Genomic DNA, 25,714 nt, shown 5'->3' on the forward strand with positions numbered 1-25,714 from the left:
ACACCCTCTGACCCCTTCAGTTTGTTACACCCTCTGACCCCTTCAGTTTGTTACACCCTCTGACCCCTTCAGTTTGTTACACCCTCTGACCCCTTCAGTTTGTTACACCCTCTGACTGCTTCAGTTTGTTACAACCTCTGACCCCTTCAGTTTGTTACACCCTTTGACCCCTTCAGTTTGTTACACCCTCTGACCCCTTCAGTTTGTTACACCCTCTGACCCCTTCAGTTTGTTACACCCTCTGACCCCTTCAGTTTGTTACACCCTCTGACCCCTTCAGTTTGTTACCTCTGACCCCTTCAGTTTGTTACACCCTCTGACCCCTTCAGTTTGTTACACCCTCTGACCCCTTCAGTTTGTTACAACCTCTGACCCCTTCAGTTTGTTACACCCTCTGACAGCTTCAGTTTGTTACAACCTCTGACCCCTTCAGTTTGTTACACCCTCTGACCCCTTCAGTTTGTTACACCCTCTGACGGCTTCAGTTTGTTACACCCTCTGACCCCTTCAGTTTGTTACACCCTCTGACCCCTTCAGTTTGTTACACCCTCTGACGGCTTCAGTTTGTTACACCCTCTGACCCCTTCAGTTTGTTACACCCTCTGACCCCTTCAGTTTGTTACAACCTCTGACCCCTTCAGTTTGTTACACCCTCTGACGGCTTCAGTTTGTTACACCCTCTGACCCCTTCAGTTTGTTACACCCTCTGACCCCTTCAGTTTGTTACACCCTCTGACCCCTTCAGTTTGTTACACCCTCTGACCCCTTCAGTTTGTTACACCCTCTGACCCCTTCAGTTTGTTACACCCTTTGACCCCTTCAGTTTGTTACACCCTCTGACCCCTTCAGTTTGTTACACCCTCTGACCCCTTCAGTTTGTTACACCCTCTGACCCTTTCAGTTTGTTACCTCTGACCCCTTCAGTTTGTTACAACCTCTGACAGCTTCAGTTTGTTACCTCTGACCCCTTCAGTTTGTTACACCCTTTGACCCCTTCAGTTTGTTACCTCTGACCCCTTCAGTTTGTTACACCCTCTGACCCCTTCAGTTTGTTACACCCTCTGACAGCTTCAGTTTGTTACACCCTTTGACCCCTTCAGTTTGTTACAACCTCTGACCCCTTCAGTTTGTTACACCCTTTGACCCCTTCAGTTTGTTACAACCTCTGACCCCTTCAGTTTGTTACACCCTCTGACCCCTTCAGTTTGTTACACCCTTTGACCCCTTCAGTTTGTTACACCCTCTGACCCCTTCAGTTTGTTACACCCTTTGACCCCTTCAGTTTGTTACACCCTCTGACCCCTTCAGTTTGTTACACCCTCTGACCCCTTCAGTTTGTTACCTCTGACCCCTTCAGTTTGTTACCTCTGACCCCTTCAGTTTGTTACACCCTCTGACCCCTTCAGTTTGTTACAACCTCTGACCCCTTCAGTTTGTTACCTCTGACCCCTTCAGTTTGTTACACCCTCTGACCCCTTCAGTTTGTTACCTCTGACCCCTTCAGTTTGTTACACCCTCTGACCCCTTCAGTTTGTTACACCCTCTGACCCCTTCAGTTTGTTACACCCTCTGACCCCTTCAGTTTGTTACACCCTCTGACCCCTTCAGTTTGTTACACCCTCTGACCCCTTCAGTTTGTTACACCCTCTGACAGCTTCAGTTTGTTACACCCTCTGACCCCTTCAGTTTGTTACCTCTGACCCCTTCAGTTTGTTACCTCTGACCCCTTCAGTTTGTTACCTCTGACCCCTTCAGTTTGTTACACCCTCTGACCCCTTCAGTTTGTTACACCCTCTGACCCCTTCAGTTTGTTACACCCTCTGACCCCTTCAGTTTGTTACACCCTCTGACAGCTTCAGTTTGTTACACCCTCTGACCCCTTCAGTTTGTTACACCCTCTGACCCCTTCAGTTTGTTACACCCTCTGACAGCTTCAGTTTGTTACACCCTCTGACCCCTTCAGTTTGTTACACCCTCTGACGGCTTCAGTTTGTTACACCCTCTGACCCCTTCAGTTTGTTACAACCTCTGACCCCTTCAGTTTGTTACACCCTCTGACCCCTTCAGTTTGTTACACCCTCTGACGGCTTCAGTTTGTTACACCCTCTGACCCCTTCAGTTTGTTACACCCTCTGACCCCTTCAGTTTGTTACACCCTCTGACCCCTTCAGTTTGTTACCTCTGACCCCTTCAGTTTGTTACACCCTCTGACCCCTTCAGTTTGTTACACCCTCTGACCCCTTCAGTTTGTTACCTCTGACCCCTTCAGTTTGTTACAACCTCTGACCCCTTCAGTTTGTTACACCCTCTGACCCCTTCAGTTTGTTACCTCTGACCCCTTCAGTTTGTTACACCCTCTGACAGCTTCAGTTTGTTACAACCTCTGACAGCTTCAGTTTGTTACACCCTCTGACGGCTTCAGTTTGTTACACCCTCTGACAGCTTCAGTTTGTTACCTCTGACCCCTTCAGTTTGTTACACCCTCTGACCCCTTCAGTTTGTTACACCCTCTGACCCCTTCAGTTTGTTACACCCTCTGACCCCTTCAGTTTGTTACAACCTCTGACCCCTTCAGTTTGTTACACCCTCTGACAGCTTCAGTTTGTTACACCCTCTGACCCCTTCAGTTTGTTACACCCTCTGACCCCTTCAGTTTGTTACACCCTCTGACCCCTTCAGTTTGTTACAACCTCTGACAGCTTCAGTTTGTTACACCCTCTGACAGCTTCAGTTTGTTACACCCTCTGACGGCTTCAGTTTGTTACCTCTGACCCCTTCAGTTTGTTACAACCTCTGACAGCTTCAGTTTGTTACCTCTGACCCCTTCAGTTTGTTACACCCTCTGACCCCTTCAGTTTGTTACACCCTCTGACCCCTTCAGTTTGTTACAACCTCTGACCCCTTCAGTTTGTTACACCCTCTGACAGCTTCAGTTTGTTACACCCTCTGACCCCTTCAGTTTGTTACACCCTCTGACCCCTTCAGTTTGTTACACCCTCTGACCCCTTCAGTTTGTTACACCCTCTGACCCCTTCAGTTTGTTACACCCTCTGACCCCTTCAGTTTGTTACACCCTCTGACCCCTTCAGTTTGTTACACCCTCTGACCCTTTCAGTTTGTTACCTCTGACCCCTTCAGTTTGTTACACCCTCTGACAGCTTCAGTTTGTTACACCCTCTGACCCCTTCAGTTTGTTACACCCTCTGACCCCTTCAGTTTGTTACACCCTCTGACCCTTTCAGTTTGTTACCTCTGACCCCTTCAGTTTGTTACAACCTCTGACAGCTTCAGTTTGTTACCTCTGACCCCTTCAGTTTGTTACAACCTCTGACCCCTTCAGTTTGTTACCTCTGACCCCTTCAGTTTGTTACACCCTCTGACCCCTTCAGTTTGTTACCTCTGACCCCTTCAGTTTGTTACACCCTCTGACCCCTTCAGTTTGTTACCTCTGACCCCTTCAGTTTGTTACAACCTCTGACCCCTTCAGTTTGTTACACCCTCTGACAGCTTCAGTTTGTTACACCCTCTGACCCCTTCAGTTTGTTACACCCTCTGACCCCTTCAGTTTGTTACACCCTCTGACCCCTTCAGTTTGTTACCTCTGACCCCTTCAGTTTGTTACAACCTCTGACCCCTTCAGTTTGTTACCTCTGACCCCTTCAGTTTGTTACACCCTCTGACCCCTTCAGTTTGTTACACCCTCTGACAGCTTCAGTTTGTTACACCCTCTGACCCCTTCAGTTTGTTACACCCTCTGACCCCTTCAGTTTGTTACAACCTCTGACCCCTTCAGTTTGTTACACCCTCTGACCCCTTCAGTTTGTTACACCCTCTGACCCCTTCAGTTTGTTACAACCTCTGACCCCTTCAGTTTGTTACAACCTCTGACCCCTTCAGTTTGTTACACCCTCTGACCCCTTCAGTTTGTTACACCCTCTGACCCCTTCAGTTTGTTACACCCTCTGACCCCTTCAGTTTGTTACAACCTCTGACAGCTTCAGTTTGTTACACCCTTTGACCCCTTCAGTTTGTTACACCCTCTGACCCCTTCAGTTTGTTACCTCTGACCCCTTCAGTTTGTTACACCCTCTGACCCCTTCAGTTTGTTACACCCTCTGACCCCTTCAGTTTGTTACCTCTGACCCCTTCAGTTTGTTACACCCTCTGACGGCTTCAGTTTGTTACACCCTCTGACCCCTTCAGTTTGTTACACCCTCTGACCCCTTCAGTTTGTTACCTCTGACCCCTTCAGTTTGTTACAACCTCTGACCCCTTCAGTTTGTTACACCCTCTGACCCCTTCAGTTTGTTACAACCTCTGACCCCTTCAGTTTGTTACACCCTCTGACCCCTTCAGTTTGTTACACCCTCTGACCCCTTCAGTTTGTTACACCCTCTGACCCCTTCAGTTTGTTACACCCTCTGACCCCTTCAGGTTGTTACAACCTCTGACCCCTTCAGTTTGTTACCTCTGACCCCTTCAGTTTGTTACACCCTCTGACCCCTTCAGTTTGTTACACCCTCTGACCCCTTCAGTTTGTTACACCCTCTGACCCCTTCAGTTTGTTACACCTTCTGACCCCTTCAGTTTGTTACACCCTCTGACCCCTTCAGTTTGTTACACCCTCTGACCCCTTCAGTTTGTTACACCCTTTGACCCCTTCAGTTTGTTACACCCTCTGACCCCTTCAGTTTGTTACACCCTCTGACCCCTTCAGTTTGTTACACCCTCTGACCCCTTCAGTTTGTTACACCCTCTGACCCCTTCAGTTTGTTACACCCTCTGACCCCTTCAGTTTGTTACAACCTCTGACCCCTTCAGTTTGTTACACCCTCTGACCCCTTCAGTTTGTTACACCCTCTGACCCCTTCAGTTTGTTACAACCTCTGACGGCTTCAGTTTGTTACACCCTCTGACCCCTTCAGTTTGTTACACCCTCTGACCCCTTCAGTTTGTTACAACCTCTGACCCCTTCAGTTTGTTACACCCTCTGACCCCTTCAGTTTGTTACAACCTCTGACCCCTTCAGTTTGTTACACCCTCTGACCCCTTCAGTTTGTTACACCCTCTGACTCCTTCAGTTTGTTACACCCTCTGACCAGTAGTGAAAACTACTCTAATGTTTTAGATAGGGCTGACCTTCGATATTTTTTTTGGAATTTGAAGCTTCGGGGCAGAGATTCGATTTTAATTCGAAGCTTCGAAATAATAAAAAAAAAATTAAATAATAAAAAAATCTTTATATTTTTTTTATAAAAAAACTAAAATGTTTATCTTGTGGGACTTGTACAGCACTTTGTTCAACTTTGTCAGTGCTGTAAAGTTTAAACCTTTTTAAATCTTAGACAAACAAAACACTTTGCTTTCATGAAATATTGTAAGCCGTCATTTGAGGCTTTATAAAAGCAGCACAATGAACACAAATCTGTCAGTGCCGAGTCCAACCTCATCTTAAATAACAAACAGCATTGTTTGTTGTAATTAACAAAGAGAGGCAGAGTAACGCTAGCTAATCAAGCTCACAGAGAGAGATAACAGCTGACAGCAGGTAGTACAGGTACAAATAAAATAAAAAGGGGGTGGGGGCTGTTGTGTAAACCTTGTACTCTTTAGTTCACATATAATAAGAGACGGAGAGCGTGACTGTTTGTTTACTAGTAGGTAAGTCAGGAAGTACCGTGCAACATACAAACATGTCCGTGTAGCAACACAAGCCAATACCTTACAGGACGGGGGCGAGCGGGGACCGGGGAGGGAGCTCTGTGTGTGTGTGTGCGTCTCTGAAAGACCAGAGACAGAGAAGTCAGAGGAATAACGACCTGTTGAATGCAAGTTAGATTAAATTGGTTTAAGAAATTGAACTGTAGTTACATTCAACAGGTCGTTATTCAATAGATTAAATTAGTTTAAGAATAAAAAAAGTTATGTTTTTTTTTTTAAAGATAATCTCAAATACATTATTTTATTTTAACACTTTGGGTGCCGGGAACCGTCTTTAGACGTCTTTGCTGGCCATGCTAAAGTTGCCGGAGGACGCGTTACGTCGTCCTTATATCAATATTTCAAAAATCTGCGATCGGATTCATATGTCCCCTCCGCTGGCCTGAGATCCACCAGCAGGACCCACTGAGCTCTCTGGCGGTTCAGGAGCGCCATCTGGTGGCCGATCGGCGCAATCGCCAAACAGGATGTGCCATAGAGGTTGTGCTAGACGTCCGTAGTACTTCCGGGCGCTCGCTATAGGTCATGGGACTCTGGCTCGTCACGCTACACAGTGATCGATTGGCAATAACTCGATAAACAACATGATTTGGACGTATATACCATTATACAAGCTGGAGATGGACCGGGTAAAAATATATCCCATAATGATACGATTTCTACTCTACGATGATCGCCCAACGGCGCGCGGAGACTGGGGTGAGTTTGAGCGTGTAACGTTACCGTCTTCGATACTAACTGCTATTATCAACATTTGACCCACATTAGATGATTGGTATAACGCTGCCCACGGAATTATAAACGCCCCCTCGCCCATCCGGTCAACATCAGATGACGTGTAGTAACTTCTAGAAGTACGTCTAGTTGGAATTTTTTATATCGCGCTGATTGCCATCAAACTGTATTTCATCATCAATATAATGCATTTGGGGCTATATATCACGTTCTGGAGAAAGCTGCAGAAAGAGATGAAAACATACTTATACATTAGACCATACTTTACTATGAATATGTGAATGAAAAAGTTTAACATTGCTACACAATGAACAATACATATAGGACTTTGAATGGGCCCTAATAATGGCAATGTAGCAATAGAATTTAAAAAGTTATAGCCCTGCAAAGAAGGGGACTTTCTCCATAGACAAATAGCGCTGGCAATCTATGGTATATCATGAATTTAACCTTAGGCAGCCAAAGTGTTAAGTGTAGGCTATAGTTAATTTAATTTTTAAATTTTTATTTTTTTTCACAGTTTTTGTATTTTTCTGACATGGGGGCTCAACAATAAAGGACAATCAGAAATGTCAAGTTGCATGTTGTTATTCTAACCAGCTTAGTTATGTTGCATTTCCAATTAATTAATTTAAATTATACATGTATCAGGAATCGATAAGGGAATCGTTAAAGAATCGGATCGATAAGCAGAATCGATAATGGAATCGTATCGATAAAATCTTATCAATTCCCATCCCTACTAGCCTTGCTATGTTGCAATGTCCGCGTTCCAGACGCTACTGCTGTGCTGTGAGCCGAGCGGATACGAGTCGACTTCACGGGATTTTCAAAATAAGAGTATCGATATGAACCGAATGCCTATCGCATGGGTGCTACTGAAGTAAATCCATTCATCGCACAGACCGATGTTGCTGTAGCACGTGCAACATATATCTCGCACTGTTCAGCCCTGGTGTGGAGTGTGTGCAGGTGTGGAGTGTGTAGTGTGTGGATGATGCCTCGGTCAGCTGTGTGGTGTGACTGAGCAAGTGAAACCATGCATGTTCACAGATGAACCACCAATAAACCAACCCACAGAGCGCAGCGCTTGAGGTGCTCCTTCTGAGCATCTAACATGTTGGGGTCACCACTCTTTGACGCGTGTGATGCAGGGGCGGATTTAGGATTGTAGGAGAGGCTTAGCCCGGAATTATTTTACTTCGACACCACAACCACAACTTATACCACCACCTTAACACATCCACTGCCGGAAACGGCTTACGACGTGTTTCAAGGTCATGCGAATTCCGCCATTCCACGGCGTACGACGTTATTGAGATCATATTTCATTTTTTCGCCATGGTATTCATAATCCCCTCAACGAGCCTGGTCTGATACAGTGGGAGCCTGCACAACAGTGCAACGCTTCAATACCGCCGCCTGGTGGATGATCGGGCGAGTTACCAAACCGGAAATGGATAGAGTCGATCTCCGTGCATCTGGGAAATGCATCCGGCAGTCACATATTGTTGCGGGACTCTAGACACACATCCGTGTATATGGATCGCTGGCTGCCATAACTCAATAATCGATATGATTTGGGCGTTTATTTCGCCATACAAACCGGAAATGGATCTAGTCGATCCACGTCAAATAAGTGGGATCTTTTTCCTCCAGTCTCATCGGCGAACGGTAAGAGGACAGTAACGTTACTTTCAGCGTGATTGTTTATTATTATTAATGCAAACTGCTCTGATCAATATATCACCCATACTACATAAAGCATTTACTGACGATCACGGAATTATAAACAACCCCCCCCCCCGTTCATCCGCACATGATGAGTCATAACGTTTAGGATCGTATTCAGTTGGGTTTTTTTATATAGCGTGTATCACGAATAAACTGCAATCGATAATCTATATTGTGCGTTTAGGCCTATAACTAGCGTTCTAGGAATTACTGCAGAGAACGATAAAAACATATTTATATTCTAGATGGTATTTTCGTATGAATCTTTTTTTTTTTTTTTTTTTTTTTTTAATTGCAAAACAAAATTATTAAAAGTCAGTACTCAACACACAATGCATAATGAAACTAACAATTAAGATGGCTAAAATGACATGCAAGCACAGAAACAGAAAGCAAAAAAAGTATATAATAATACTTTACAGTATACAGTGTATATCCAACGAAATGACCAATTATACCAATGTCTTATACAGGATATACCCCTAATACCTGTTATCTAAAACCCTACACACATATGCTCCAGCTCGAACCCCCCCCTCCCGGACCCCTCTTTGGATAGTACCTCCATTATCCCTCGCTCCTAACCAGACACTACCATTATAAGCTAGCTTTTATTCTCTCCACCACTTCTAACCACATTGACATTTTGGATTCATTGAGACCCAGAATTCCGGTTGAAACCAGCGTGATGCGATCAGCTTTTTAGCTACTGTGATACCTGATAAAACCAATCTCTTTAGCTGTGGATTTACTGCAAACTCAAAAACATCATTCAATAGTAATACAGAGGGGTGTACAGGTATATTCCAAGATACGAGTTTTGATAATTGTTGGGTCACATCTTTCCAAAATGCCTTAACTGGTGGGCAGTCCCAATACATGTGCATACATGTCCCTTCGTCTCCATTTGTACATTGGGAGAATTTGGAGTCTTGTTTAAGACCCATTCTGTTCAGTCTTATAGGAGTCGAGTATGTCCTGTGAATATAGTTAAGATTGATTTGTTGATGGTCCGGGTTCCTTGATGTAAGTCGGACATTTGCCCATGCTCCTTGCCAATCAAAGTCACTTTCCAGGTCTGGTATATCCCTCCTCCAGACAGTCTAGTTGGAGGGTTTCATATGAGGACGTTAGTAATTGATGATAAAAACCTGAAACAAAACCTCTCGATGTCTCTCTTTCATAGAAGAATTTGTGGTATCTGTGGTGTTCAATTGGTATGTCTAATGGAACACCGTGATACTTCAAACATAGCCGTAACTGTATGTAAAAAAGCCATGTGGACTTGGTGAGATTAAATTTTGTGCATATTTCTCCATAACTACAAAAACCCTGGTTGTTAAAAACATCCCCTAATGAGTGTATGCCTTGCTCTTCCCATATAGGGAATCTTATATGTCGTTTTTCAATTAAGAGTGCATTGTTATTGAATAAGGGAGTGTGATTGTGCCATTTTTGTGGGTTAGGATATTTTTTTTGTGTTTCACGCCATATCCGGATCGCATGGGTAATTATGGGGCCAAATTTCCGTTCACAGTGCTTGATTGGTAGTTTAGTGTATGCTATGTCCTTCAGTCTATGTGGGGCTACTATGTTTTCTTCCTATTTTCTCCAGGATACTAATGCTTGGGGATCAAACCATGTTGTCAATGGTCTTAATGTGTACGCCTTAAAATAGTGGAAAAAATCTGGAAATGCCATGCCACCGTCTGCTTTATTTCTCTGTGCGGTGGATCTTTTTATACGTGGTGGTTTGTTATTCCAAATAAATTTGTATGTGGAGGAGTGTAATCTTTTCCAGTAACCCTCTGGAGGGGGTAACGGTAGCATTGAACTGAAGAAGTTGATTCTAGGTAGTACATCCATCTTAACTATTGATATCCTTGCCTGTACTGAGTTTTAAAGTTTTGCCCACCTATCAAGGTCGTCTTTGATTTTGTTTTGTATTTTTGTGTAATTGTGCTTCACCGTTTGTCTTATGGTGGGGAATATTTCCACTCCCAAGCATCTAAAATGTTTTACCATAGGTATCTCACCTGGGAGGGTTATATCTTTTTTTGCAGGGGTGTTAAGTGGAAGGAAAGCCGACTTCGGCCAATTTATCTTAAATCCCGATAAATCACCAAAGTTCTCAATCAACTTGAGTAGATGAGGCAATGTAGTGTTGGGGCTTTGCATGAACAATATTACGTCGTCCGCATATAAACTAATTTTATGTTGTGTGCCCTTGATTACGATTGGTTCTATGGATTGGGATTGTCTTATATATTGTGCTAAAGGCTCTAATGATAGATCGAATAGTCCGGGACTAAGAGGGCAACCCTGTCTGGCTGAGCGTGATACCGGAAAGATTTTGGAGATGATTGTACCTGTTGTAATCATGGCCGATGGGTCTTTGTATAATACTTTAATCATATCAATGAATCCTTTTCCTAACCCCATCCTTTCTAATACTGCCCATAGATACGACCATTCCAGCCTGTCAAAGGCTTTCATAGCATCCAGGGACAGCATCGCCTTAGGTATGGTGTCATCCTTGTCTGCATCTAGTATGTGCAGTATTCGTCTTATGTTATCAGTGATCAGGCGACCTCTTATGAAGCCAGTTTGGTCCGGATGAACTAAAGACGTCGTATGCTTTTGTAATCTGATGGCTACTACCTTAGAGTACAGTTTGATATCGGTTCCGAGGAGGCTTAAGGGTCTGTAACTACCGCACTCGGTGGGGTCTTTGTCTTTTTTGAGAAGGACTGTTATGAGTGCAATATTGTCGTTTTTATAGAAGTTCCCCTCCTTGACTGAGTATAAGATCATATTTAGTAATAAGGGTCCAATTATGTCCCAACAAGAAAGGTACATTTCTGGTGGGATACCGTCTCTTCCAGGAGCCTTACCACTTTGCATTTCGGATATGGCCTTCTTGAGTTCCTCTAGTGTGATCGGTGTTTCTAACTGTTTAGCGTCATCCTCTGAAAGTTTAGGGAGAATAATTTGATTAAGATATGTGTCCATTTTGTTTTGATCGAAGGTCGTTTCTGATTTATATAAGTCGGAGTAGAATTCTTTGAATATCGTTTATTATTTCGGGGTCTGTTTCAAGTACTTGTTGTGCTCTAATGGTAGTTATATCTGCAAATTTTGCATTAATTCTTAATCGCATGGCTAATAGGTGACTAGGTTTAGAACCTTGGGAGTACTGCTGTTGTCTTGTGCTGCGTATTTGTATTTCCGATTGTTGTCTGTATATGGCATTGATCTCTATTTTTAGTACGTTAACTTGATTTTCTAGTCTAGTTGAGTTGTTGTATTTTAAAGAATTAAATAACGTTGAGTAAAGCGTTTCCAGTTCAGACAGTTTTGTGCATTGATTCTTGCGCATTTTGGAGGAAAAGCTATCAGTGAAATCCTTGATCATTCCCTTTACCGACATCCATATTATTCTGGGGTCTTGCACAGAGTTTGCATTCTCCCGTAGGAATACTATAAGAGCTTCTTTGAGTTGTGTAATGAATTCCTTTTTTTTTTTTTTTTTTTTTTTTTTTTTTTTATTATCTTTCTTCCCCCTCCTTTTTCCCGATTTTTCTCCCATCCCACCCTTCCTGGTTGTTGCGTACTTTCCCCTACTGTTGGTCCGGGAGACCGGAGACTGTCACATGCTTTCCTCCGACGCATGTGCAGCCTAGGGCAGGCCAACCTGGCCGCGCAGGTTCTCACCGGGGAGAGTGTAGCGTGTGGGAGGCCACACTATCTCTCCTCAGATCCAACCCTTGCTGAGCAGGCGCCCCGACCGAACTGTAGGGGTCGCTGTCCACAACGCCCAGGACCCACCCTTCAGCTTCCCACCCCCTGATACAGCCAATTGTATCAGCGTGAGAGGACAGCCAAGCTGATAGCAACGCCGGGAGCTGGATTCGAACAGGCGAATCCTAGTGTCTCCCGGTGTTGGTGACGAACGTAATCTCCGTGCGCCACCTGCCCCCCCCTGAATTCCTTGTTGTTAAGCAGCAACGAATTAAAACGCCATCTTGGGGCTCGGGAAGATAGTATACCAAATGTTCCTTTTAGGAGTAAATAACAGTGATCTGATAGTGCATTGGGTATCATTTCCACTTCATATTTATCAAATAGTCTCGGGGATGCAAAGACATAATCTATTCTGGATAATGTGTTATGTCTCGCCGAACGACAAGAGTACTTTCGGGTTGTGGGATTAAGTGAACGCCATAAGTCATTTACACCTGTAATCTTCGACCAATCCTTTAATGCTTTAGATGAATTCTTTTGTTCGCTGGAAAAGGCGAGGTAAGATTTGTCCATCCTTGGATTCCAAATGGCATTAAAATCTGCACCTACTATAAATGAGTAATCGGGAAGGTTTAACATTGCATTGGTTAGTGTAGAGAAGAAACCCTCTTCGTACAAATTTGGGGCATATACCGCTGCCAACGCTATTTTCCTGTTATTGTGTACAATCCTAGCTATAGTTATACGCCCATCTGCATCCGACCATACTCCCTTTAATTCAATATTTAACTTACGTCTAACGACTATGGCTACACCTCGAGTTCTCGTACCAAAAGAAGAGTGACTAATATTATGATATGTGTTTATAGGGCTGCACGATTAATCGTTTTTTAATCGAAATCGCGATTTGGAATGATGCAATTATCAAATCGCCAAGCCTGCAATTAAAAAAAAAAAAAAAAAAAAAAAAAAAAAAATTTAACCAGGAAGTCCCATTGAGATACAAGATCTCCTTTGCAAGGTAGACCTGGCCAAGATGACCGCAATAACATTTGCAATACATCACACAGCAATAAAATGTGCGATACATCACACAAGAACATAATAAATGTGCATGTATACAATACATCACATGTAAACACAAAGCAGAATAGTCTACATGATAGTAAAAGTGTGTAATACAGTAATTTTGCAGTTGGGACCCGACTACAGAAAGCAGCAACATTCTTCTTGTAAATTTTTTTTTTAAATATGTTATAATCGCATCGCAAATCGCAATCGCAATATCTGTCAGAATAATCGCAATTAGATTATTTCCCAAAATCGTGCAGCCCTAATTGTGTTATCCGCTAACGTATCTATGTCTTCCTCTAAAATGTGCGTTTCGCTTAGTAGAGCCACGTCCACATGTTCTTTTTTCATCAGTGTGAGCACGCTTTTGCGTTTGTGTTGTTTATTTATCCCACCAGTGTTCCATATCATTATATTCAAACTAGCCATAATCTATACATGTTTTTGTGTAGTTTTTGGTAATGCTTCTGGAGTGCGAAGCTACAATAGATGTACATCCAATTATTGAGGTCCCGTTGAGAGCCGAGCTTAAAAACATATATATATACAAATAAAAATCCCCTTTTTCCCCTCTTTTCGTATGAATCTATGAATGAAAAAGTATAACGTTCCTACATCCTGAACGATAGATAATCGATGTTGAATGGGCCATAGTAATGTCAATTTAACAATACAATTTAAAAAGTTATAGCCCTGCAAAGAAGGTGAACATCTCATAGGCTTAGAGTGGTGGCAGAGAGTTGTATGAGAGGGGCAAACTGCATGGCAGTTAATGTGTTAAAGCGGACAAAAGGCACTAGAGAACACTTAAATTCACACCCTTTAATTAATGAAGCAAACAATAATAATAATTAATAATAATAATAATAATACACTGTATTTGTATAGCACCTTTCTAACTACTCGGTCAAGCCAAGCGCTTATAACGCATGCATCGACGAGGGTCGGGTTCATGTTCAATGCTGGATTACGTTGGCACCTTGATCGACATCAGTACTTGGAATGGCGATCAGATAATTGGAATATTCTTTTCGGGACAGATCCTGGTCAAGGTAAGGACTATATGGTATCAATATTGCGTTGATCCAAAAATTCCTTCATGCTGAATCGGGCGTGTGTGTGGCGTGTTCCGTTGGTTGCGATCAAAGCACGGCGGGGCGCCCCCCCCCCCCCTATTTATGATGAAACATAATACCGATAATCAAAATTGTATTTGAGAACAGTAGCTAGTCCAGGGAAGAAACGATGACGCGTTTACTAGAATACACGTTGCCGGCCATTACAAAGCATTTTGGAAATGACACCAGACCACCCTGAAACTACACTCATATTCACGACGGTATAACACGGAAATGTATGGATGGAAAAATGATCTGTTTTTTGCATCTTGACCGGAAGAAACTCAATGACAATTGACTATTATTAGATCCATAGCTATAATATATAATATAGCTTTAGGCCTGCAAACACAGCCACGTATCCCCATAGTAACTGAAAGTGTTAATAGGCGTCTTTGTTTACGGTTTGATTATCACTGATACAAAGTAAAATAGTGCAGTGCAATAAAATAGTTAGTAAAATAGAATAAAATAATGCAATAGTGCATTGCAATAAAATAGTTATCATCGTATTTTTTCGGGAGGCCGGTAAGGAGTGCATTACAGTAGTCGAGTCGGCTTGAGATAAAGGCATGGATCTGGTTTTCTTTTTTTTTAAACTTTGACCAGACAGCTGGTTCTTTTAGCGTTTATCGCTTTTTTCTGGTCAAGCATGACCGACAGAAACAGGTTGAATGGGGTATAGATCGGGGGAAGACACTCTGAGAAAATACGGCGAGTCCGGGAGTCGAACTCGTGTACCCCAGATCTGTGCGCGCACGGTTGTCCCCGACGCCAAAATAGCGCCGAGATACGCGGTGAGCTACTGGAGCTCCCCTTGGATCTGGTTTTCAGCTTCCTTTTGATTTATAAATGGCCGTACTTTAGCTATGTTTCTAAGGTGGAAGAATTATGTTTTTGTCAACTTGTTGATTGTGATTTAAAGCTTAGGTCTGAGTCTACCATAACACCAAGATTTAACTCACTCAAATTAGCAGCTGGATTGACTACAGATGGAAATGAGCTTCTGCTAAATCTGGTGCAAACATATTTTCATGTAACAATGATCATTTTTTATTTTTTTTTATTAGATTTTGGGCTTTTCAGAAAACATTCTGGGCTTGAGCCCAAGTGCCTATTGCTTATTAACAGCGGAGGAGTGCTGCCGAGTGCTTCCGCGTTTTCCCTGATTGGCTGCGACACGCCCCGCGGCAGGCGCGGCAGCCGCAGAGCGGAGCGGCAGAGCTTGCGGCATTATGTAGCCGTAATCCGCCATGATTTCATTCGAAGCTTAGCTCACCTGGCAGCGCTGCGGTCCTGCGATCCTGCGGTCCGTTGGTGACAAGTTCGAATCCCATCAATTTTTCTTTTGTTTTGTTTTTTTAACGTGTATTCTTTCGCCGGTTAAGGTTAGGCATGGTTAAGGTTAAGGTTAGGCATTTTTTCGGAGTTGGTTAAGGTTAGAAGGGTTAAGTTTAGGCGCTGTTAAGGAGCTGGTTAAGGTTAGAGTTTGTCTTAGAGAATGGCAATATTCTTTCTATGGTTAAGGTTAAGGTTAGGCATGGTTAAGGTTAAGGTTAAGGTTAGGCATTGTTTTGGAGTTGGTTAAGGTTAGAAGGGTTAAATTTAGGCGCTGTTAAGGAGCTGGTTAAGGTTAGCGTTTGTCTTAGAGAATGGCAATAGACAGCCTATTTCCGCACTGCCGCTCTCTCGCGCTGCCGCGGTCACATGGTCACATTGTCACATTCTTGCACTCCTCCGCTGTTAAAAAGCAACACGCAGCCCAAGTAGCCACCCCCTAGCCCCGCCCCTGGTGTGATGGTGAAGTAATGCACGCTATAAGCACTAAGGACACATCGTTTTCACTTGTTCAATATTATTTAATGCAATGTTTCTTCAGGCTTTGTGCTCGAGATGGTCTTTAACTTATTTCAGGAGATTAAGCAGCAGTATTATAACTTATGACTGTTTTACAACATGGGCTCCCAAATCTGTCATTGTTAAGGACCCTTCCATAGATGTACATTAGGTTGTGAGGTATAATTGATATAGGTATAAACCAGTCTTAGGGCGTTTGCTCATTAGGAACGGTTGCCTCCATTTCGTTCCGTTCCGTCCTCGAGAACGATAGTCCCCGCTCCCCCGCTGGCCCCAATACAGCAATACAGCAGGTGGCGGTTTGCACCTAGTTGGTTTGCTATAGCTGGTGCTTCAACCCTTCTTTGCTCTCGGATAAAGCATTTCCGGATCAAATGAGATAGAATGAGATGTGCTTTACCGGCAGCGCTTCTCTCTCGTCTCTCCCTCTCACAGACACACACTCGCCCAACTTACGTCTTATGATAAGATATAATGTGCCCTCTCAATACCACCTTAAGGTGCTGTGTCGAGAGAGAGAGAGAGAGAGAGAGAGAGAGAGACTTAAGCGCTCTGCTGAATTGAAACACAGCTTCCCTCGGAGCAGGTTTACAGACTTTCACAAACCTGAATAATATTTTAAAATTGAAGTATAAATACAACTCTATTCTGGGCAAGCAGGTTAGCACCAGATAGAAGCACTTGTTACAGCAAGCCTCTTCCGTGTTTTGGTATAGTTGTGCTCACATTTGCAATTGTTCCGTGCCGTACCTTGCCCAGGGATGCTGATTCGCTCCCCAAACCACCTTTTCAAGTGGTCCCGATTATCCACCCCCGGGGACGGAACTTAGCGTTCTCATTACACTACTTTTGGGGCAATCGTGCTCAGATTCGGCCCCGGATGCCTAGTGAGAAAGCCCCCTTACACTCTCACTGTGCTGAGTTCCAGTGAGTAGAATGTATTGGAATTTAAACCGTTATTGACTTTATTGGGGACCCCCTGGTGCCCCAGACGCCAGTTGGTGAAATCATTGCATTATAGTGAAGCTCCATATAATGTAAACACTGCTCAAGACATGCATGTTAGGCAGGGACTACTAACTCTGGCACATTTACAGTAATGTGGAAACTACATTTAAATACAAACGGCAATACCATTTTAAAATGTTCATTAAAATGTCAGTTTAGTTTCAGCCACAGTTTCATTCAACTTCCACTCATGTTGCCATTTCTTCCATCTCCAGCCAACTCCATCTCTGCGGGTCAGCTGCTGTGTGGGGGCCTGTTCTCAGCGGACTCCCTGTCTAACTGGTGTGCCGCGGTGGCCCTCGCCCACGCCCTGCAGGACAACCTGACCCAGAAGGAACAGCTCCTGCGGGTGCAGCTGGCCACCAGCCTGGGCAAGCCGCCCGTCTCCTTGCTGCAGCAGTGCACCAACATCCTGTCTCAGGTAGGCCAACGTAACCTGTGTTGTGTTTCCCAATGGTTGTTAGGTCGTTTAGCTGGTCCTGGTAACTTGTGTGGTATTTCTGTATTTCCCTGCTTTAGGTAATGTGTGTGGTTCTTAGGTAAACATATGTTTGTGATACGGCACAGCCATTTTGGTGGTAGATTATTTTGGTAGGTTTTTTGATTTTATCTGATTTTGGTTTTATCAGAATTATCAATGCCAAGATTGTTTCAAGCTGAGGAAACAATTTTATTGCAAAGTATCATACAGTATAGTGAAGTATAGGGGTTTTTGAACCAAGGGGCCATGGTCAAGTGTTGCCTCACTTCTGTAGTCCATAGCAAAGAGCTAGTACTCTTTGTACTTGACCAGATTCGTGATATAGATGCTATTAAAAGAAAATGAAAAAGGATACTGATACATTGGATTGAGCCTCCCTTAATGGTTTATTAGGCAATTATCCTCATAACCAAAACTGATCCTCATAAGGTTTATGGTAAGCGTTTGGATATTCATTGTGAATTTCTCATAAGTCATGTCATGATGGCGTGGCTAGACAGTGGTGGTCTTGTCTCGCTGCCTCTGTAGAGTTCTACAGAGGGTTCTACAGTGGGTTCTACAGTGCATTTTGGATTATTTCCACATATCACGCTAACTTGCAGCCAACGACATAGCTGGGCAAACAGGTAAATGGCCTCCAGTAGTTTCAATGAAGCTGTCCACATTAGTGCACAAATTTCAAAACATGAAAATATGACATAAGCCCTTATTTTAAGAGCGTGTCGATATACGACAAAGACAGAGTAAATCCCCTGACTATCACAAAACAAGATTTAGATGGCCCGCTCACTCATTTTCCAGAAGGGAGTATAAAAAGAGCACTAAGTACAGAAGGCCTATTCTGAAGCCTGGTGCTGTGCGCTCCCCTCCCCTTCCCTCTCTCCATGCAGCGCTGTTCAGATCACGTCGAGACACTGGGCCCAAAGTCATATCGTCTCGCATTGGCCTGTTAGAAAACACCAGCATCTGAATGTAATCTCCTAAACCAACCAAAACTAAACCAATTTCCTGTGCTCCTAAATTTGGAGGAAAAAAAAGAAGTCACTGTAGACTAGAGCCCTGAACAGTGTCACATTGTTGTGGTTTTGCAGGGCGATAAGATCAACCGGCGGGTGAGTAATGTGTGTGTGTGTGTGTGTTTTATTAGCGTGTGTGTGTTGGGCAGCACCTGTCCTGGTTGTTTTTGGCTTGGCATCAGTAGCAGGGGGCTCCTCTTTCCATGTGCCGGGGGCTTTGGCTTCCCTGTTACTGTCGAGCCCACACTCCTCCCCTATCCTTAGGCTTGCCAACGACTATGGCAGCAGGCTCTCCTGGTGTTCCTCTGAAGGGGTGGGCCACGGGTGAACTCCTCCACATGTATCTGAATGCACTTTGATTAGTCTTAAGTTGGGGATGGGGTCAATTCACTCTCCGTTCAAAAGATAGGTCCTTTTCACAGCAGACTATTTTGACTCGTCATAGATGGGTAAACAAAGGTATGACCGTAGATGCAGAGGAATTAACTATCTATTCATTAGTCTACATCTATGGTCTGTGTTTACCCATCTATGATGAGTCAAAATGTCTGCTGTGAAAGGGGCCTCTTCAAACTTTTAAATAGAAGCTGCTATTGGAGCATTCATTCTCTTCTCACTCATTTTTAATACGTTGGATACATTTGCACTATGGAATCGACTGACTACGCTAGAAATGGAAATAATTTACATACTGTACCGTACGACCTCTCTACAACTCAGACGACTGATTTCTTAGTTTTTCTTCCTTGTTAAGCGAAATATATGTAAAATATTTATGATTTCTTTATTATTATAATTTATTATTGTATTGATGAGCCATGGAAACTGTGCTTTGTTCTGGCAATTCTATATAGTGGTTCAGTTTAGATGAACTAACTAGTACCATATTTCTACTGTTGAATGGTACATTCACCCAGTAATTAATCAACAAATCTGAATGTTTTATAAAAATCCACTTCCTGGATTGATTAAATAAATTTAATTGACAGTGAATTGAGTCCAGCCCTGGTGTTGGTTGAGAAAGCTCTGATTCCCCACTGCTTTCACCAGTCTGTAATGTGGGGAAGTACACAACACATTTATATATAGAGGTGTGGAGAGAGAGGGGACACTATTCTTTTGGAGTTTTAACAATACTGACCCTCCTCCCTGCTTTGAACCGTGACCTTTGACTCTTTGCTGTGGTCTATAAGGCGGAGAAGTCTCATGGTTACCCTGGTTCCAGAAGGCTCTTGAACATTCATTAGTACCATACTGATTTCACCATAGGCTGGCTTCTACGTCGTTCCATCCATTCGATCAGTTCTGAAATTGACCAAATGATTGAAATGGCATGGAAATCACATTTTCTTAAAATCTTAAACTTCAAAGGTATATCCACTTTTTGAAAACTTTATTACAAACCATTTGACCATTTGTGTATTGCTTGATACGTTTCAGGACTGCCTGTAACCATGTAGATCTCTGCCTCATTCTCCAAATCCATGATTACCTGGCTTTTATCTTAATTTGATACAATTTAAACTTTTAAAGTTTTATTTTTTCTTCCTTTAACGTTTGTGTAGTTCTCTTTCTTCCAGTATGGCTGCCTGTAATAATTGGTAACCACTTTAAAAAGAAAATTACAAATTTCTGTGCAGTGGTAGAGCAGGTAAAAACACTGGAAAAGCACAATATTACTATTCTACTGTGGCTTGTTTACAAGATCCAAATGATTAGATTTTTGTTTATATATTTCTCATATCAACACATAGCAATTGTTATTTCTTCCAGTGCCATGAACAAAACAATGGTTTGGGCAGGGGAACTATGTGAGAATGCTGTTCATTGACTACAGCTCAGCATTCAATACCATAGTCCCCTCCAAACTCATAGCCAAGCTCAGGGACCTGGGCTTGAACTATGACCTCTGCCAGTGGGTCTTGGACTTCCTGACGGGCAGACCCCAGGTGGTAAGAGCAGGCAACTGCACCTCCTCATCCATCACGCTCAACATAGGGGCCCCCCAGGGCTGTGTTCTGAGCCCCCTCCTCTACTCCCTGTACACACATGACTGCGTGGCACAGCGGAACAACAACACAATCATCAAATTAGCTGATGACACAGTAGTGGTGGGCCTGATCTCTGCCAACGACGAGAGGGCCTACCTGGAAGAGGTAGAGAATCTGTCACAGTGGTGTCAGGAGAACTGCCTCTCCCTGAACGTCAGCAAAACAAAAGAGATGATTGTCGACTTCAGGAGGTCGGGGGTCAAGGACTACAGCCCCCTCAGCATCGACGGGGCACCGGTTGAGAGAGTGAACAGTTTCAAGTACCTCGGAGCCCACATATCCGAGGACTTGACATGCACCACACACATTGACAGTGTTGTGAAGAAGGCACGACAACGCCTCTACTTCCTCAGGCGCCTAAGGAAGTTCCAAGTCAGTCAGAAGATCCTTAGGAACTTCTACTCATGTACAATCGAGAGCATCCTGACTGGCAACATCACCTCCTGGTTTGGGAATAGCACTGCACAAGACCGTAGCAGACTACAAAGAGTGACACGTTCAGCCGAACGCACAATTGGAGGGGGGCTTCCCACCCTCCAGAACATTTACAACAAGCGGCGCAGGGGGAAGGCTAAGAGAATCATCAAGGACTCCAGCCACCCGAACAACTGCCTCTTTGAACTGCTGCGGTCAGGCAAGCGATACCGGAGTCTTAAGGCGAGCACAGAAAGACTCAGAAGGAGCTTCTATCCCCAGGCCATCAGGCTGCTCAACGAACAATAAAAACTATGCAGCAACCATCAAATGCACACAGCACACACATCCACACGCACACACTCACTTTAAACGGGCAACTCACTGCAGCACCCACTTTACACACTTTAGAACACCTAAACACACTTTATATTTATTGGTAAAGGATTTGCACTACAACTCGCACACCCTACTGTAAATTGTACCTAAATTGTACCTCATCCCATTTCTGCTCTGCACTATATAGTATTGTATATTAGTACATTGCATAGTATATTAATTGTATATTGTATGGTAACTCAGTTACTTCTATTCTGCATCGAACATTGTACATATGTCTATACTGAACACTGTGACCTCTATTTTTACTTCTATTTTACATGCTATACTATTTTATTTCATACTATCTTGTCTAACACAGTCTCTGGAGCGAAACAGTAAGAAGCATTTTGTATAAAAGTATTCTGTACTTCTGTATGACAACTATTAAAGAAACTTGAAACTTGAACTGCTATGTGACAGACAGACATGTTGGAAGACAGACTACACAAACATTCCGTACAAGGCCTCTATTGTTGGCTAAGCTGCTGTTTAGTCTCAGTCTTTATTTGCAAAGAAAAACACTAGTTTCTCACTGGGGAAAACAAGCCTTATCAGTCATGTCAGTATGCTCTTGTATTAATTTTTTTTTATAAAACACTCTGCAATATCCATTCAGGGCAGAACAAACTCTAGATAAGGCATAGCACTCAAAATAATTCTGGGGCACTAGAGGTGCCCTAAATAATACACCTTTTTAAACATGTATGCAGCCATGTGGCGATTAGGCTTTTGATTGTAAGGTCACTATTTGATTCAAGTATTGAATGCTCATTACTTGTGATGGAAAAAAACAAAACTTATATTATTTTCAGAATTGCTACACCGCTACTGTGCCTATGGTGAAATCTGTATGGTACAAAGGAATAATCCAAATATTTCTGGAGCAGGTAATTCCTGTGTATTCTTGGCTCTACAAGGTCGTACCCTACTGTTCTGGAAGGATGAGCTACAGCCACTTGTGGACCTCTCTTAACACTTTCAGTGCCAGCCATTAGACGAAGCCATCTGTAGCGACGCCACCACTAGATGGATAGGGATCCATCACCTTGTTTGTAGAGCTATAATTATATTCTATATTATGGATACAATACTATGGCCCATTTGACATCACCTATCTATCGTTCAATATGTGAAAAAGAATACATTTTTCTATCCATACGTTCCCGTGGTGAATATAAGTATGGTTTTAGAGCGGTCTAGGGTAATTCATGAAATGCTGAGTTATAGCCCTACACGTCAATTCCACTATAGACCTTGCCATTTCTTGCCTGTATATGCTATTATCCCGAAATAAAATCTATATCATAGGTATCATGAATGCATGAAAGGGGGGGGAGGGGGGGGGGGGGTCGTTTCTGATTATTTGATTGTCCGTAACGGCATTCGTATTGAACACTAAAAACGGTTATCAGCCCGATCGGTATGAAAGCATTGCAGCATCAAGTAAAACATTTACGTCAGATCGTTCTTACCTGCGATCGGGTTGTATTCCAAAAATAATATTCCAATTGTTTGATCGCCATCTGGTACATCCAATGTCCATTTGGCCCACGGCATAATCCACAACAACATATCGATCAGGGATATTTGACGTGTGTCAATGGAACCGGGACCACCGTTCGCCTCGGCCGACAAGGAAAAATGAAAAAAAAAAAGGAAAAACTACCCAGAAACGACGTAAGTCGTTTTTGGCACTGAACGACTTAGGCCCAGAAACTACTTAACTCGTTTTTGGCACCCAACGTGTTAACACCAAAAGGGAGATGTTTTCTCTATTGTTGTTTCTCCTCCTGCTCTCTAGTGAGCTCTTATCACTGCTCCAGTGAGCTCTTATTACTGCTCCAGTGAGCTCTTATCACTGCTCCAGTGAGCTCTTATCACTGCTCCACTGCTCCAGTGAGCTCTTATCACTGCTCCACTGCTCCAGTGAGCTCTTATCACTGCTCCAGTGAGCTCTTATCACTGCTCCACTGCTCCAGTGAGCTCTTATCACTGCTCCAGTGAGCTCTTATCACTGCTCCAGTGAGCTCTTATCACTGCTCTAGTGAGCTCTTATCACTGCTCCAGTGAGCTCTTATCACTGCTCCAGTGAGCTCTTATCACTGCTCCAGTGAGCTCTTATCACTGCTCCACTGCTCTAGTGAGCTCTTATCACTGCTCCAGTGAGCTCTTATCACTGCTCCAGTGAGCTCTTATCACTGCTCCACTGTTCCAGTGAGCTCTTATATAACTGCTCCAGTGAGCTCTTTTTGTTTCTTTGTTTGTTGTTGTTCTTTTTACGCCCTCCATCTCACTACAGCAGTGGTTCCCTTTTCATGTCAGGGACCCTCGTTTGATAAGACTTTGACCCAGGGATCCCCATCTCAGAAGATTTTTGTTAAGCTATATATGTCTGTAGAATAGATGATGCGGACATAGCAGCGGAGAGGGTGGGCGGAACCTATTATCTCATTTCTCTCATTGGACTCTCCTCTAGTGAATGAAATAATAGACAATTTTGACTTTTTTTATTATTATTTTTGCTGGAGACCCCCTGGAACCACATCAAGGGGCTCCATGAACCACATGTTGAGAAGCAAAGCCATATAGCATTGTGTCTCAATACTTGTGGCACCCTGAAATTGGAGACCATGTAAAAAAAGAAAAAAGGCTATAATGTTAGATCTTTAACTGCTCATTGATATAATAATAACTTTATTTGTTTAGTATCTTTCATACAGGGGATTGCAGTGCTTTACATCAGTAAGAAATAAGACATAAAATCAGTGTAAAACAAGCGGCAAGAGCAAAGCATAAAGTGGGATAAAATAATGCAGATATATTAATCAAATAATATCAGAACCTCACGTTCCAATAGGCTTCTTGAATTTCTGTAATCTGTTACAAAACATGATAAAGGTCATAGTATGCACCCAGTGGAGAGTGGGGCGTAGAAATAAATAATTTTTCTATCAATTTATCTAGTAAAAATAAGTCTAATAATAGCACAGTGCAATAAAATAGTTCTTACTGTTCAAAGTCGTCTTTACCTTCTGTTTGGTACTATCCACAGTTTAAAACCTGACAGTCTTCCCTCTTGTTTGATACCCACTTTGACCCTTCGAACCTCCCACTCAGGGCAAACCTCCCTCTCAGGGTGCAGTTCCCTCTCAGGGTGCAGTTCCCTCTCTCAGGGCGCGGTTCTAGGCCTGGATCTTATATAATGTTAACAGTCTTTCTTGCTTGATACCCACACAGTTTAATACCTGGCCGTTTTGAACCTGTAATAGACAGAGTAAAATAGTGCAGTGCAATAAAGTATAGAATAGAATAGACAGTAAAATTATGAATAATAAAATAAGTAATAAGAGAATAAAACAGAAGGAATACAAATAATAAAGACATCAGGGTCTGTAAAGCTTTTCACATTTCCTGCTCACGGTCCCAAAATGTCCCTGGCTGAAATACACGTCACAGTAATCCTATCACTTCACTAGTAAGGTGTGCTGGAGCCAAAACATCAACAATTTCATGGTCCTAAATACTTAACAGAGCTGAATTTATATTCCACCCTCTTCTTCAGTATGATTACATCTGTATTAAATAGTCATCAAGAAATACAATACTGGCATGTAATGCTGTCATCCTTTCCTCAACAGTGCATTGAAAGAAAAATCTGAAAAATGCATAAAGCTTCACTGCTATACGTGCTCATGAATGATTACGTAGAAAGTATTTCTCTGTAAAGAAATACAATTGGAAATGGGTCTATAAACCTATTCCCGTTCCTAAGTCCCTCGGCTGTTCCTCAGTTTCATCTTTCAATATGCATGGTCACCCTTTTAAAACGACTTTCTTTATTATTGTTTCACCTTTTTTTTATTGTTTAACTCATCAGAACACCAAGCTTCTTTCCTCCATTTTTCTTTTGCATAGAAGCACAAAACAGGCTTTTGCTTTGCATGTGCTGCCAGCTGGGAAATATAACAGCCTCTTAGCTTTAAGGTTATCAGTTACTCACTTCTTCACCAGGAAAAAGTTGATCATCGATTTGAAAAGTGTGGGAAAAAATTATAATAAAAACTATCCATACATTTTCATCAGTTTGACTTCTCACCCGCTCGGTTAGAAGAACCTTTCCTCTGGTGTATAAGGGCTGGTGCCAGGTGGAACCCTTGGGTGTTTTTGACATTTCTACTGAATCCTGACACCTCCTCGTAGGACTTGACTGCATGCCATTGGTTAACCCTAACCTTGTATTGGATTTATTAACGTCAATGTCGTCATCCCAGTTGATTCCTGTTTCTGATAACCTTATTAACCACTAATGGTGTGAAGTCATTGAGGTGCTGCTGTTCATAGCTAGTATGTCGGCGTTATGCCATTTCGGATACAATGTTTTTG

General features: G+C 42.9%; 1 protein-coding gene across 5 annotated transcripts in view; it reads left to right on the forward strand.

Annotated features, from left to right (window-relative positions):
* uso1 (USO1 vesicle transport factor) overlaps window positions 1–25,714 on the forward strand; it is an 87,566-nt gene that overhangs the window by 29,281 nt on the left and 32,571 nt on the right. For 3 of the 5 annotated variants that reach the window (XM_084318532.1, XM_084318534.1, XM_084318535.1), the window contains 2 exons: window positions 17,204–17,409; window positions 18,561–18,581. In XM_084318532.1, coding sequence (XP_084174658.1) covers window positions 17,204–17,409; window positions 18,561–18,581 — 227 coding nt within the window. The remainder of the gene's footprint in view (window positions 1–17,203; window positions 17,410–18,560; window positions 18,582–25,714) is intronic. The other 2 variants (XM_084318533.1, XM_084318536.1) reach the window with 1 other exon arrangement.

The sequence above is a fragment of the Notolepis coatsorum genome (assembly GCF_963971535.1).
Source record: "Notolepis coatsorum genome assembly, chromosome: 7".
Classification (NCBI taxonomy): Eukaryota; Metazoa; Chordata; class Actinopteri; order Aulopiformes; family Paralepididae; genus Notolepis; species Notolepis coatsorum.